Source organism: Cyanistes caeruleus, chromosome 3, assembly GCF_971803275.1.
Source record: "Cyanistes caeruleus chromosome 3, bCyaCae1.hap1.1, whole genome shotgun sequence".
NCBI classification, from domain to species: domain Eukaryota; kingdom Metazoa; phylum Chordata; class Aves; order Passeriformes; family Paridae; genus Cyanistes; species Cyanistes caeruleus.
Window position 1 is genome coordinate 90,933,224 of NC_141703.1, and position 16,071 is coordinate 90,949,294.

Genomic DNA, 16,071 nt, shown 5'->3' on the forward strand with positions numbered 1-16,071 from the left:
TAAGAAGAATGTACTGAATAAGAAAAGAAAGTAAATTAATTTTAATGTTTTCATTATGTAGCATGGGAAAGATCCAGTGGTTTGGGTTGGATCCATTTTCATTTTATTCAGCTTGGGATTTTTTTTTTGGAAACAGAAGTGTAAGTGTTGGCTACTCTGTAGGACACTGTGGATGACATGAGAAGTGGGGAGAATATTCCATTTCCTTGGGCACTCTGGATTTTTCACATAGTCAGTCCTATTAAGACAGAGCAAAGTCAAGCACAGATATACATATATTAATTGGCCTGTGATGAACTGAGGACAGCTAAGGCTGAGGAACACAACAGAAAAGGAATGTCTCTCACCTTCCTCTCCCTCCCTCATTCCAGCACAAGTTTGCCAAAAGTCATGAATGAACATGTCTCTGGCAAAAGCACAGGTGGTTGTACTTGTCGTTCTTTATCTGCTGATGCAAAAACCAGACAAATAAATAACGGGCTTGGGAAGGGTAACGGGAGTTCCATGATGTTAGAGCCCTTCACAAGTCAAAAACAAACACGAAAACAACATGTGTATATGTCCTACTGGTGGCCATCCTGGCAAATATTTTGTATTAAATTAGTGAGCAATAGTTCTAAAATCCTATGGATCTCTTGGTACTTGTAGACAACCGAAGAGAGATCCTGCTCTCCTGTGAGATCTGTGTGGGATTTAACCCTGAAGAAAGGTCAGTACTTTCGGCATTTCTAGTTCCATGAGGTATCACAGACATAAGCAAAAGAAGATCCAGGCACTGCAGCCAGCCTGATCTAGTAGAAAGGGACAAGAAAGTAGTCCTTTGGGTCCTCAAGAATACAGATGCAAATTTGTCTAGACTTAAATGGCTCCTTGCCCACTAATTGTGCTCCCTATAACCTGTGAAGCCTATTTTGGTACAGTTGCCACCCCATATTTTGGCAATGCTGGTGGGACCAGGTGTTTCACACCAGCTGGTGTCCTGGGCTTTAGGAAGGCAGGCTCCCATCATTGTTGTTGGACATTCAGAGCAGCTGGCAGGGGAAAAAGCAGTGCAGCTATATCCTGAGCATCACAGCCAGCCTGATCTTGGGGCTGTGATTAGATAAAAGCCTGCTCTGGTAAAACACCCCATCACATCTCAGCTGGGAAGAGAAAAGAGGCTGCGACTGTGGAAATACTGTCTTGGGAAGACAAGACAGGGAAAGAGAGGAAAGGGAAGGGGAAGTTGGCAGTGAAGTTCACAGTCTTGCCAATCACCAGCACTGAAAGTGGTTGCTGGGAGAGAATCCTGGTGGAGCTGAACTCTTGCAGGTCTATAGCCCTGTCCAGGGCATTGCAGAAAGCTGTTAGAGTGAATCCTTGTTTGGGCTGGAAGAGTGGGTTAGGCTGCTCTTGGGTGGTGGTCACCCTTCATCTGCCATCACCATTTGGCTCTCACAGTTTGTTAATCTGATTTAGAATCTGGGTAAGAATATTTTTTATGGAGAGAAATTTGATATAGGAAAGGAGAGGCTTGGGATGGGGGTTTTGTTTATTTCTTTGCACTTCCTTTGGTGTGTGCCAGCAAGGTCAGACTATGAGTTTACATGAATGCTTTTGCAGAACAGAGGGTCAGACAGAGACCTTGTCAGGGGAGGGAGCACAATGGGGCTGTGCTGGGAAGCCCCTGTTCCCACAGGGAACACCTCCAGTGGGGTGCCTGCAGCTCTTTTAACCTCCCCTGTAGGACTGTGTCTGTGCTGACCTACTTCAGATGGACCAACACTTCTATACAGCCAGAGCCATACCTTTGTTCAAGCTCTTGCACTTGTGAAAGCTCCGGCCTCCTAAGTGTGCACACCCCCTCCACCAGAGCCATAGGTGTGTATGTGCACAGGTACAAACCTATACACCTGTGTGCTTTGTGTATCCAGCCACAGGTCCAAGTACCTGCACACCTCTGCTGCGAGTAAGTTAAAGGCAAAGTGGGACTTGATAGTGAAGACATGCTGCCATTTGGGGTTTCACCTGCTGGGGCAGTCAGATGCTGAGGCCACAGGCTGGCCTGTTTTCAGATGGAGGTGGAAAATGCAATTTCTCAGGAGATCTAACACTTGGTTATTGCAACGTGCTCAGTGGGTGACAGGGCAAAGTTAGAACATGCCTGTCACAAAGTATGCTGAGTTTATTGAAAATTGGCATGGAAGGCATGCTGGAGGATGCCCAAAATTGCTGAAAAGGGCTGATTAGATGTTGTGGTTAGTTCCAGGGTGTTGGTTCTACTCTTTACTTTAAAGTATACTTTCCCACCTTTCTGAATCCTTCGAATTTCTTCTCTTCATAGCATGGAAATAATGATTTAAGGCTGAGATAATATGAGAGGGAGGAATTAGGGAGGGAATGAGCACATAGAGAGGAAAAGAAGCTTGTGGTCAAAGTAGCAGACTCCCAGGAGTCATCTATGTGACCTCCTCATGTCAGTGTCACTGCTGTCCGTGAGCAGGAGGCTCCTGACTGCATTTGCAGTGTTGCATGGTAACATCAAAGCTCACAGTTCAGGGACTGGGTTTAGGAAATCCCTCGTCCCTACCAGTGTGGCTTCAGTGTTGGCCAAGCCTGTGTTCCCACAGACAGGCTCAGCTTGACACACTCTGTCTGTTTGTCCCAGGGAGGGGCCTTTTTAAATTATTGTCCCTCCAGTATATGGTGGCAAGTTCACGGCAGCACTTCTGGGAGTAAAGCCAAGCATCTCTGTTGCAGCATGCTGCAGAGGGGGTGCCCATGAGTGGAGGGGCTGCCACCTTTCCTGGTAGAGCTCCAACCTCACCAGCTAGGTCAGCTTTTACAAGTGCAAGAGCTTGAACAAAGGTACGGCTCTGGCTGTATAGAAGTGTTGGTCCATCTGAAGTAGGTCAGCAACTTGAGGGCACAACTCCTGGTGGACTCAGCCCCAATTCCTGCCAATACCTAATACCCAGCTTTGCTCCTGCATTCCTGGGAGGGCTGCAAACAGCTGCTTCCCAGTCCGCAGTTTGACCTTCCTTCCCCGGGCCAGATTTGGGTTTGAGGCTCGTGTCTGCCACCCAGGCCCTCCACGTGCCATGGCTGGGAGCCAGCTCCTCCCTGGAGTAGAAGGGAATTCCTAATGGCTGCCTCCTCTCCCATCTCAGTGCATCTGCACAGGGGGTGAGGATGCAGGCGGTGGGGGACAGATGTCCACTGCTCCTCTTGGGTTTGCAGCTGGCCTGGCCTCCTGCCAGCCTTGCCTCCCGCCTCACCAGTTGAGTCGCCTCTTTTGCTGCAGCTGCCTCCCACTTTTGGCAACATTTTTGGCCTTTTTTGCCACTTCTATACCTCACAGCCTCGAGAGAGGAATAACTGTGGGGTGCAGAGAATAAATAAGTGAACACCACCTAGTGAGATCAGGGGAGAGCAACTCTGTCTCTGAAATTGTTTACCAAACAGTGCTGAGTGTGGGGAGACAAATGGCATACCATAAGCAGCAACCATGGGCTAATTATAGTGGGTTAGGATAAACCACCGGCCACTGGGCTGGCCACCCCAGCTAAACCTGCAAACATATAGGCTGAAAAGCAGAACTGTATATATATATTTAGTATGATGTGGAATGCAGTCAGTAACATCTGTCTGAAACCTCAGCTACTTTGGCAAAGAGCATTACAGGAAACACAGATACAAGCACCTTTGTGATGCTGGTAATCCTGGGGTTTTGCATTTAGCAGTGAATATGGCATTGCACCCTTCATTCCTAAGAAGAGTGCTTATAGGGCACACTCTCAAGGACTGGGGTTTTTTTAATATTTTGGGTTAAGACAGGGATGTACCTTACCTTTCCAGTTTTGTAGGGTAGCTTTATTAGTGAGCTTATTACCATGTCTGTATTTCGGTGTCATTAAAACTTGACATTTTGGGTGGCTGCATAAAGCCCAAGCTACTGGAATCATGAGATTGCACGAAAATCTGCACTTTTAGCCTTTCAGAACAGAAGGTTTATCATGACATGTGAGCAAGCAAAACGGACAAACAACTTGAAGAAAGCTGCTCTGTCTGGTAAGGAACTGAGGTTGGGCAGGGAACTGCTTCCCCAGTAAGTTTTGGGCTAGTGCTTATAGTGTTATTTGCACATGTGGGTAAAGGCAGGAACAAATTAAATTTTGGTATTCTGCTGCTAACAATTAGACCAGCGGTTTTTGCTCCCTTCCTCAGTGGTCTCAACCCAAAAGTCTAGAGAAATAGTGGATTCTCGTAAAGATTAAACTCTACTGGCTACTACTACTGTTAATAAAAGAGACCCTTAGGGTACCTTCTTGTACTCACTGAGAGAGATTTGGGCTCTAAGGATGTCTCTTACTCTGCTGACTACAAAGGAAATTTACAGGAGAGCCTCAACACATGCCTAAGGCCAATTTCTGTAGAGGAAAATCCAGACCAATGATTCTGCATCTTAAGGCTGCTGATCTCACTCAGGTCTTTCAGCAACCTACAGGTCACATTTTTGTACACACAAGAACCAGAAGATAAAATAAGCATGGAGGAGCATGGCAGAGCCCAGAGGTCAAGCTCTGCCCTGACTTCCCTTCCACCAGCAGGAGTTTCTCCTGGCAGGGAAAGGGAGCTAAGCCCAAGAGTGATGCTCCACAGCCAACATCCTTGATGGCATAAAGGCACCAAAAAATGGGACATGGTGTTCTCTTGCATCTCATCTTCAGATGAGGGCAGGCCAGCTCACTCTGAAGAGGAGCATGGCTGCAGGCAACCATAGAATCACAGAATCATAGAATGATTTGGGTTGGAAGGGACCTTAAAGATCGTATAGTTCTAACCCTCCTGCCCTAGGCAGGGATGCCACTCACTAGACTAAGTCGCTAAGAGCCCCACGCAGCCTGGCCTTGAACACTCTCAGGGATGGGGCATCCACAATTTCTTGTACCCAGTTGTATAAAAAGTCCATCTCCCTCCTTTTTATAAGCCCCTTTTAGGTACCGGGAGGCTACAATGAGGTTTCCCCTAAGCCTTCTCTTCTCCAAGCTGAACAACCTCACCTCTAGCAGCCTGTCTTCATAGGAGAGGAGTTCACAGGGAAGGCTCACAGGAGGACAGAAATCTCATTGTACCTTTGCAAACGATTGCCTGGGACTTGCAGAGATCTTTGGCAGGAAAAAAGACTTTAGAGAAGGCAGAAATTTCTGCTTGTCAGTTAGACAGCTTCTTTAAAAGGCTGTCCAGGGAAGATCTGCTAGACAGTGTCTCTGTATTGCTCTTGGTTATGAAAGCTGGGCTCTGAAAGACTGCATATGTCAGTGTCAATACAGCCATTAGGATGTGGTCCCAGCTCCCAAACGGCCTTGGCACTATGATGGTCCTTTACTACTGTTGGTTCAGCTGAGTTTCCCCTAACAGACTGGGAACAAGCTGTTCTGTCTGGATCTGGTGACTGCATTGTTCTTGCTGACGGTTAAAAACCACTCCTCCAAAATCCACTCTGTCAGTCATGAGCTGCAACATGCTTCAAAGAAGAGGTCTTATTTAGGAACCTTTACTGCTTGTTTGCGTGGGGCCAAAGGAATGTGTTCACATTGATTCCAGCTTATTACTGAAGGGTGTCTGGGGACACCTCATTCCTCCTAAACCCACTGCTTGTCTCCTGTGCATTAGCTGCAGCTGATGCAGGAGGCCACAAAGGGCTGGCAGTGGAGCACTGCCATCTACATATGGTTGCCTGTCAGTACCCAGTTTCCAACACACTTGCTGCAAGCACATGTCTCATTTATCTCAGCACTTCCACCATCCACCTTGCCAGAGGGCTGGAGCACCCAGCAGAAAGAGGGAGGTCAGTAAATTAAAGCTGCATCACAGGAGTCTTGGCAGCGGGAGGAACAGGGAATGGCAGAGGGGTGTTGGCTGGTGCGACACCGCAATGGAAATAAATAGCACCCGCCTTGGGCGAGTTTATAGTGCTCCCGGGGTGACAGCCTCTGCCTTGGCAAGGGTGTGGTTGATGTCTCACACCAACTCATTGCTTCAACTGAACTGTAGGCACTGTCCTGAATTCTTCCACTGAAACTCTTTCAAGGTTCCAGTACCTAACTTCTCTGAGAAATCTGTGAGACTCAGACCCAGCCATGCACCTGGCATCTGACCCAGTCAAGCCTGTACCGAGCTGTACCTGGGTTTCAGTTTCAGGTGGATGACGGATGAGCTTGTGCTTTAGGCCATCCAGCCCTTTTACACAGATCTTTCCGCCTCTGCTTGTAGCTACTCCATGGCTGGATGTAAACTCATGCCTCTGAATAGCCTTTAGCAAAGGCTCAGCCGGTCTGTGCTGCCCTCTCATGGGCACACATAGCAAAGGTTACGTTTTACTCCGTGTTTTTGTTTTTTTTTAGTTCAAGACGCTTTTTAACCTGCTACTCCAACACCGTTTTTCTACAGGTGATTTCTGAAAAGCCAGGAAGGCTCAGAACAAATACTAAGAGGTCTATGGAAGCTAACTAGGGAAAATTATTCTATCTGTAGTTGTGCTGGACCCTGCTCAGCTTCTACCTTTCTAAAGGGCTTTGCTCTTCATTTACAAAGATTTAAACATCTAACAGGGCAAAACGTAGGAAGCTGTCGCTAAACTTCTCCCATATGTGCTCCTATCTGCCAAGGCAAACATATATTGGCATCATGGCATCACATGATGTCAAGGAGTCTCTCAAGATAGCTCTGTTACGCTACCAAGGATTCAGACAACAGGGCCAAAAGCTGGGTTCTCCAATGAGCAGTGCTTGCACTACTGGGGGTTTCAGCAAACTGGCAATGCTGTCCTTCGCTGAATCTCCTTGCAAGGAGGCAGGATACTACGCTAGACCCAAGGGTATGCCTAAACAATAGATAGAGCTTGATCTGCTCTTCAGAGGGACTGTGGTGTTCATGCTATTTATGTAAATTTGAGTCACTGTTAAAAACCTTTGCGTCTCTGACCATTTGCCTGCATGCAACACAGCCTTCCCTCTAATGTCTGTTCACCTGCCTGAACTCCAAAAGCTCCTCAAGGTGGGAACTGTTTTTCTTCAAAGGCTGGTGTGACATGCGTTTTTCCCATTAACAAACAACTGCAGTATTACACATGCCTTTATTCACCTGTTTCCTGTTATATGCTATAAGTTAAGCTGAAGGACAGGAAGGAGGAAGGACAGAGGTCACCTCTTTTCCTTACAAACTCCCTAAACCTAACATGGATCCTGCCTCCCAGTTAATATTTTTGAAGGCTGGACAACATGATTCTAAATAAGGCATTTGCCTTAAAGGCTTGTAATTTTCTAGTGAAGTTTCCAGGGCAAATGTAAACTGAGGGTTGCACTCCCTTTGCTACAATGCTTCCCTTTTTATTTGGAGAACTGCACTAGATAGCTGTGCACCTTCATAAGTCTGGCTCTGTGCAGCCCTATGTTCCTCCACCTCTCACCTCTTTAATGACAACAAAAAAGATGCTAATTTTGGTCTCAAAGTAACAATGTCAAAAAGAAAATGAATCTATCTCACTGTTTCTTTCCTGGTATTATTTCACTGCAGTCTATGAGATAACACCAGCAGTTTTCTGTCCTGGAATATAGTTTACCCCAGACTCCTGGATGGATAAGGCATGGAGATGTCCTTCCTAGTGCTTGAGAACAATAAGGTCCGTAACAAAGGAGGGTGGGCTATTCCCATCTGTGAGAGGAGTTGCATGGGGAATTGAGAGGATAGCCTTGAGGGAGAAGAGCCCCTCCATTCATTCATACCAGGATTTTCTAAAACAGACCAACTACTGGAGTGTCCACAGTCAGTTTCCAGTGCTGAATTATATACACAAAAATCTCTTGCATCTCCTTTGCCTAAATTCATCTGTTCTGCAGTGACATTCTAGCCCACCTCCTTTCTCCAGGAGATGATGAATGACCATTCAATCCATGTCTCTTCAACAACTCAAAATTCTTCTTTTCATTATTGTATGTCAAACTGTGGCTGTGAGCTTTTGGTGATGCTGCTACAGCAGTGTTGTCCATAAGGGCAGTCCCCCAAAAAGGAATGCAGCCATGGATAATAATGCCTGACCTTAAGGAAATGTTTCTTCATTTTCTCCTGCATTTCATCTGCATGAAAGAATGGTCAAGAGAAGGTTTCCCTAGAATACAACCTGGAGGAATGTCATTCAGGGTCTGATCAATTTGTCTCAGTATATACCCTTTCCAAGGACTTCCACATTCTCCAGTCCTCAGCCGGAGTTCTCTTTAGCTAAGCTCTTTGTTGGACTTAACCCGGAGGTTATTTTCCTCAATTTCAGACATGGAAGCAGTTGCTGCTGCCTACTATGAGTTCCACACGATTGTGAAACTTTTCAATCAATGGCATTTAAGTAGCTTACAGTTGGTGTTACTTAGCAGTGATTCATATCCAGTGAGTCACAATGAAATGTCTCATGCTGTAAGCAGCTGCCCATTGAAGGGAGATCTTGCCTGTGCCCTCCACCTAAGAACCAGAGAAGAGGCTGTGAACTTTTCAAAGGATTTTTAATCAGCTGTTACATTTTTTCCCCCATTGGTTAGAAGCAGTACACATGCAACTTCAGTATTGCTTGGGGCAGCTGAGTCTTTTCACATTCCATACAGAGATGGCAGAAAAAGAAACTGATGTTTTGGTCCAAGAGACCTATTTTACAGGGACTACACTTTCCCCCGATTGGCTCCTCTGTGTCCTACCTCTGGAGGAGTACAATATTCACAACAGAAACAGAAACAGTTTGGGCACCATAAGATCATGCCATTTGGTAGATTAACTGGGTGTTGTACCTCTCTGCCTGTCCATGGATGAACATGGATGAAAAGAATCTCTTCCTTGAAAATAATGCGTTTTCTCAGTACCCAGCTCATACTGCAGAGGAATCATCCTTGGGAATTACAAACTAACTCCAACTTCTGCACCTTCCACTTCATGACTTAACCATTAGAAGTACACAGAAATACATAGGTGTGGTAAACAAAAAACCCAAACCACCCTTTCTAAAAGAATGCACTTCAGTGCACAGCCATTTCCCTTGTGAAGAGGAGAAAGAGCAAACAACAGATGTTAGTCACGTTGCTTAGTACTCTGGAGGGCATTCAAATGTGCTGTGACTAGCATGCTATAAGGACTTATATGGAATAGTTTCGGTTACACACGAGGAACTGCTAATTTCTTCTGAGCACTCAAGGCAAGAAATTTAATGACAGTTTAATGTCATGTTGATAAATGTCCACTTACAAAGAAGAAATAAGGATCCAATGGTTTTGGAAATAAATTGTGGAAAAGGGACAGTCACTCTGGAATTAAGACTACAGTAAAAGTTTCCATTTTCAATCTAAGTTTTCTTTTCTTCAGCACAGAAAAGCCTTCTTATATACAAACAGCAGTGCCTTAATGTCAAGTAGATTTTTTCTAGACCTAGAATGTATTTTTCAGAACAATTTTGAAGCAGATCAAAAAATACAGCTGTGTGACACTACCTCAAACACTGTAATCTGCAAACATTCTGGAGGACGCTTTTTTTGTTTTCATAAAATTAAGTTCAATCATCTGAGAGTCTTGAGGTGAAGTGACATTTTTCCTTAGCTCATGATCTTCCCCAGTTTCATGCCATCTACATATGCCAACTCCAGGCTCACAGAGCTTGTCCTGGGTATAGCCTCATTCATCTCCAGAAAACTGCCTTTCAAAGGAGAAAGACCTCTCCATAGTAGAAACAAAAGAACAGGAAACACTTTTTCTCTTTTCTGAGAAACAGACAAGACAGATGCTCTTTCTTATGTGTACTGGGGAGGATTTCTTGCTACCACACAGCAACTTTGTTTGCATGAGATGAGGTGGCCAAGCCACCAAAGGAAAATTGTGGCCCTGAGATTACTCAGGAACACCGGGTACAGCCTCTCTTGCAAAACTTCTGTCACCTGTAAGAAGACTGCTTTCCAGCTCATTTCAACCTACCTGAGAGGAATTAAGGATCTTCCCTTGCATAACTTCCTTAATGCTGACATGAAGTTGAAAGCATATACTTATAGTCTGAAAACATATTACAGGTCACAAGCTTTTCGTAAGAAAGAGAGAACAACAAAATGCAATATCCAAATGACAGAGGCAGGAAAAACACAGTGAAGGCTGTACCCCAAGGCATCCTAATCCTGTTCTACAACAGAATTCAAAGACATGTCAGCTTCTCCATCTCCTCGGACAATGTGCTGACAAATGACTATAGAGATGAGAAGGCTTCAAACACCATCTTCATCTTCCATACATTTCCTGTTCCCCAGAGATACATTAGGGCAGGGCACATATACATTGTTTTTCAGCCTGATACATTTTTGGTCAATAATTTGTAAACAGATCAATCTCAGATTCTCAATAACAGATTTTTCCAGTTGCTGGAGATAAGTAGGGATTTCAAAACCATCTCACTGCTGTAGTGGGACCTCAATGCCTAAGTCTACATTAAAACTCTTATAAAACCAATGAAGATTTAATCTGAATCTTGAGCCATCTTTAGTCTCACTATAACCTTGAAAAACAGTCTGCCCTATGAATGACAGGGGTGCTTACCTGCCTTCAGTCTTGAAATATGTGAGTTAACTGATCCTTTTTGAGAAACTCAGATAGAAAGGAAACTCATCTCACACTCGGAATTTATATGCCAAATACTTGCCCACTGTTATTCCCAGACTTTTGACGCCCGAGCTGTGCTGTGTAGAATCACACAACCCAATCATCATACATTATTTTTTTAAAAATAGATAGATGGAAGTTTTTATGGTGCTCTCTTCACAGCCATAGAAACAGTCATTTGGGAATACACCACCATTCATCAGGAAATTAGAGCACTTGCCTAAAAAAGAGAAAAGCCTGTAGTGACATAAAAACACTTTCTGGCATCTACTGCACATAGACAATCTATTAAGGCAAAATAGCAGTATGCTCTGTTGCACATTTTCAATAATTGTCAGGCAAGAGACAAGAAGAAGAAAGAAAGTTTTTTTTTATAGGGTAGAAACAGACACTTGGATAGTATGAAAACAAGGATTGTAAATGTTTCAAAAATCAAACACAGTTCAAATTATGTGTTTGCGAAATGTACCATGACTCTTAATTCTCAGTGCTTGGTTTTGGTTTGTTTGGTTTTATTCACCTCCCACATTCCTGAGTGACAATGTCTTCTGAAAGCATAAAAAGGGTGTGTGCAACTGTTGCCTTACTGTTCTGGTTATATACTGTACTTACAATGATACAGGCAGGGCAACCCCAAAAAGCAGAGTGATCAGTGTCCAGCACAGATAATTAAGGGTGAGACAGCTGTATCCATTGTGTGGAAGAGGCAGAGAGACAGCTTCTTGCATTAGAGGAGCTCTGGGGGCAGTGTGAAAGGCCAGACACAAACTATTGAAGTATTAGATAGGCACTGGTGCTGCTGCATAACTGGTCACAGTAAGCCACCAATGCAGCATGAAAAAAGAAGGCTATGGGTTGTCCAGGGCTGCTTTTTAACTCTACTTGCTTTTGTCTTTGCATAGTCTGAGCTGTAAGGTTTTCCTGCACAGAAAGGCAGAGTCTGGAGTGGCTTAAATATGAGATTTATGCATTTAAATGCATAGAAGTTCAGACCTGCCTCTTCAAGATATGCATACCATATATGCATGCAGATACATCCACACTTAGATCTCAGTCTGTGATTCTAACCCAAAACTTGGTTGCAGGATTTAAACCCAAGCATACAAAACAGAGAAACCAGGCAAGAGACAGATAAGCAGATCTTTTCCACGTTATTGCCAATGACTACACGGTGCTCTGAAGGCATGGTGTGGCAATACCACAACAGCAAGGTCAGTGGGGGCCAAAAGGAGTGCACAAGCCCTCTTCTAGAAGCACCTACACATCTTTGTTCTCTTCCTCCTGTCTCTCTGGTTCTGCTTGCCTGGCATCTATCATAGACTGCACCTGGACAAAAGGAAAAGGAAAAGCGTCATTTGGGAGCTTATTTGCTTTCACACTGATGCCCAGAACTGACCTTGCCATGCCTCTGGAGGTTTTGTGCTTAGTACACCATGAAGCCAGCAACAAACCTCAAAGATGGTGCCTCTCCACAGTGATGAGAAGGCAATGAAGGAAGACACTCACTCTTTTCCTCTGTCTGCTTTCTTTCTTCTAACCTCCCCCTTCTCCCAAGAAGCAACCACATTTCTAATTCACCCCCAAACCAATGTCACTTCACTGACTTTGAATTACCTTTGCTTTAATACCCTGAAGGATCAGCAAAGACAGCTCACTTGAACGGGGGATATGGGCAGAAAATGTGCTCCCTCACAGTTTGGGATAGAGGAAGCTAGAAATGGTCACAGGTATCTCTGTCATTAAGCTTCCCTCACCTCTCAGGCAATTCCAGGGCACATTCACTCCATTCTTCCCCCTCCTTCCCATACCTTTCCTCCCTCTCAGAGCACACACGGTCCCTTGCAGCCCAGGCACTCTGCTGCTGCCTGTGCTTTTTGTCCTCCCAAGACATCAGACACACAGTCAGAGAAACAGTTCTGGGCTGACCATGATTCTGGTGTGCTCAGCAAAGCTGACCCTGTCCCCACAGAGCCCCAGCAAGGCACCCTACCTCCTGCAATATGAACTGCAAGGGGTCACCAGGCTTATGGATCAGCAGTTTTTCTGTGATAGCCTGAGAAAGAGACAGACAGAAGGAAAGAATTATTTATCTTTGACTAGATGGGTGCCTGCACTTCTGTTCCAATGACATCTGCATTTTAAAAAGCAAGAATCTTTTCAGACCAAAGATGGTCAAGGGTCCCTTTCTACTGCTTTTTCTTAAGTCTATACTTAAGAAAGCACAGGACAAGGAGGGGTCTGGGGAAGGGATAAAATTTGGTTCAAGCTAACTTTAGGCCAAGCTTCTCACATAAGCCTCTGGAAGGAGATGAGACGTATGTATTTCACCTGAAATATCTGTAGAATTTTATGTTCCTCCACATAATCCATGGCATTTTGATAGGGGTCTGCAAAAGCCTCTGGATTCTCCAATGATTCAAATGTAATCTCTGCTGCTGACAACACAGTCTCAACGGTGTTACTGCCATCCTGTGTGGATTCAGGGGTGTACATCTTGACTTTGAAACCTGGAAGTTTACCCACAGGTGATCTGATCTCAGGTGAGCTTTCCCTGGATGCAGACTATACAATGAGCAGGAAATGGTGCTCAGAACGTGGTGGCTTCTTGACAGCCAACTGGTCTGCAGACACTGGCAATTCCACTACAGCTGTCTGGGTTGTAGATGTTGGTGCTTCCACACAAGGTGAGTCATCCAGTGATGGTGAGGATTCAACTATAGGTGTCCTAAGGTCCTAAGTTGGTCCAGAAGCTGGTGGTATGCAGATTCCTCCACTTCAGATTCTGAATGATCATTGAACCCTTGCTACATTTAGCAGATGAAGAACAAGAGTATTTTAAACATCTCTCTCCACAGACTAGACACAGCACATTACTCCATCCTCTGCAAATATGCTACAAACACACTTAAAGCATGCACTAATAGGGTTTATTCCTATTAATGACTGGCCCTGCATGATCCCAGGAATGCTACTTAAGCTCCAGCCCAGGCCTTCAGAACTGATCTGAACTATGCAGCAGTTGTATCTGTGCCTGATCCTCACATACTGACTAGTTTTCCTAGGGTGACTCTGAGTGTATATTCTAGGTAGCTTTGTCTTTATGGAAGTACTTTGGATGGATCTTGGACCTGACTCATGACCTTTCCTTGCCTGCGACTGTTGCTGAGCCCTCTTAGGTGCACACTGCCTGCACTGTGTTTGCCCTCAGCTCCTCGTTCCCTGCTTGGTGCAGCTCCAGGCTTGCTCCCTGACAGCAGCAGCTGAAATTTCTGCAGGCTTTGCCCACCTACCCCCTGAGCAGCTGGCCGTGGGCTGTGTTGTATCCATGCCCCACACTCCCATCCCTAGGCCTGTGACTGACTGCGGCCAGTCTTGCCCTGTTTCTTCCTCCCATCCCGTGTCCCGGTTGTCGCAATATTGCCTGAAGCGGGATGCTGGGGGAGGACCGAGAGGGAGCAGGACCTGCGCTCACTCCCCTGGAACTGGGAAGGAAAGTGTTGTTCCTGGGGACAACGGGTTATTGACAACGGGGCTCGCTGGGGCAGAAGGGAGGCGGTGGGCGGCCGGGCCGGGCCGGGCCAGGCGGTGCAGCCAGGGAAGCGGGGGGAGAGGTTCCTCACCGCCCTCACCTGCCCCCGACTCGGCAAGGAAGGGCAGGGGGAGACACGGGGCGGTGCAGCCAGGGAAGCGGTGGGAGCGGCTGGCGGCCGGGACTCTCCCTCACCTACCCCCGGCTCTGCAAGGAAGGGCAGGGGGCGCTTCGCCCCCCGCCGGTGCCGGCCCTTTCTGCTGCTCGTCGCTCGCCGTAGCCGGGGGTGGGGAGTGGGTGCGGGAAGCCGCGGCGGTTGCCGGGGTAACCGCCGTCACGTGGCTCGGCGCGCGGTGCCGCCGGCGTCACGCGGGCGCTGAGTGCCGCGCGGCCATCTTGGACGAGGGCGGAATTGCAGGGCGGGGACGGGGCGAACCCCAGAGTCAATCGCTGGGAAAAGAGCTCCCAGACCAACGAGTCCAGCCGATGACCGAGCGCCACCATGGCAGCTGGACCCTGGCACTAAGTGCCACGTCCAGTCTTTTCTAGAACATGTCCAGGGACGGTGACTGTACCACCTCCCTGGGCAGCCCATTCCGATGTCTAACCACGTTTTCTCCTGATGTCCAACCTAAACCTCCCTTGGCGCAGCTTAAGACCATGCCCTCAACCGACCTGCTGGTTGTCTGGCAGAAGAAACCAACCCCCACCTGGCTGCAATCTGTTTATAGGTGGTTGGAGAGAGTGCTAAGGTTCCCCCTGAGCCTTCTTTTCTCTAGGCTGAGCATCCCCCAGTTCTCTCAGCTGTTCCTTGCAGGACTCGTGCTCCAAACCCTTCACCAGCTCCATTGCCCCTCTCTGCACTCACTCCAGCACCTCAGTGGCTTGTAGTGAAGGGGCCCAGAAGTGGGCTTGATTTAGAAGAGACGGGATTTGAGGTGTGGCCTCTCCAGTGCTGAGTACGGGGGGACGATCACTGCCCTGGTCATGCTGCTCACACAATTCCTGATGCAGACCAGGATGTCACTGGTGGTGGTTCCTGGCACTGGCCCTGGTCCTGGCTCTGGTCTTGGTTCTAGTTCTGGTCTCGGTCCTGGAAAAGGACATGTCAAATAGCTTGTACAGGGAATCAGGGAAGCAAGAGGTAGGGTAGTAGAGTGCCGAAAGAAATATTTCCATGTACATTGATATGAGAGATACTTTCTCCTGTCCTCAGTTTTACACAGATCCAGACAGTTGGTGTTCTGCGTGATGAACTTCATCAGAAAAAGCAAATAAACAGACTGCCAGTTTTCCCCAAAGAGGAGATGAAAGGATAAAGATAAAAGCTGTGCTGGGTTACCACAGTAACTAGCTTCTGACATATTCTGGTTCATGCTCCAGTCTGACAAGAGCTGGGTTTGAAAGAACTGGCTGAAACTGCCATGGGGGCTTATGGGGATGCGAGGAGGGGAGATAGAGGACTTCAAAAGCTATTCTAAACTTCCAGATGTCACTTCCATTCAGAGCAGTTCACTTTGTGTGTGTTTTTCAGGTTATGCCATTGGCATTTTAAGAGAAGTGGCTGCCTCACTGTCCAGTACCAGATTCATGACAGTGCTGTCCATATCCTCAGCCATGCTGACCACTCAGATCATCTTGCACTGGAGCACTGCTGTTGGCACTTACGGGATGCCAGGTCATTCCCTCTCTGATCCCTTCTTGCATGTCCCATTTCTCCATGTAACAGTGATGGTTCCAGACAACACAGGACTGCTGGCTTTTTGTAACTGCTGATACAGTTTTATCTGGAGGAGGCATCTTGGTATCAGTTGTGTGTTACTGTGGTTGTGTGCTGAGCCATCCCAGTGCTGTGTTCACAGCATGACTCCCTGCAGGACTTCTCC

The 16,071-nt window shown here is 46.5% G+C and overlaps 1 protein-coding gene across 3 annotated transcripts; it reads right to left on the reverse strand.

The window, feature by feature from the left end:
- Positions 1-8,517: 8,517 nt before the first annotated feature.
- On the reverse strand, positions 8,518-14,585 carry TEX55 (testis expressed 55). Of its 3 annotated transcripts, none has more exons than XM_086882849.1 (4): positions 14,385-14,585; positions 12,985-13,460; positions 12,647-12,709; positions 8,518-11,982 (listed from the first exon to the last, which is right to left on the reverse strand). In XM_086882849.1, the coding sequence occupies exons 2-4, from the start codon at positions 13,147-13,149 to the stop codon at positions 11,914-11,916; spliced, it is 297 nt and encodes a 98-aa protein (XP_086738975.1). In that variant the 5' UTR covers positions 13,150-13,460; positions 14,385-14,585; the 3' UTR covers positions 8,518-11,913. The 3 variants fall into 3 exon arrangements, with proteins under 3 accessions (XP_086738975.1, XP_023797028.1, XP_086738976.1); XM_023941260.2 differs by having other exon boundaries at positions 14,286-14,494; XM_086882850.1 differs by having other exon boundaries at positions 14,381-14,470.
- Positions 14,586-16,071: the final 1,486 nt, after the last annotated feature.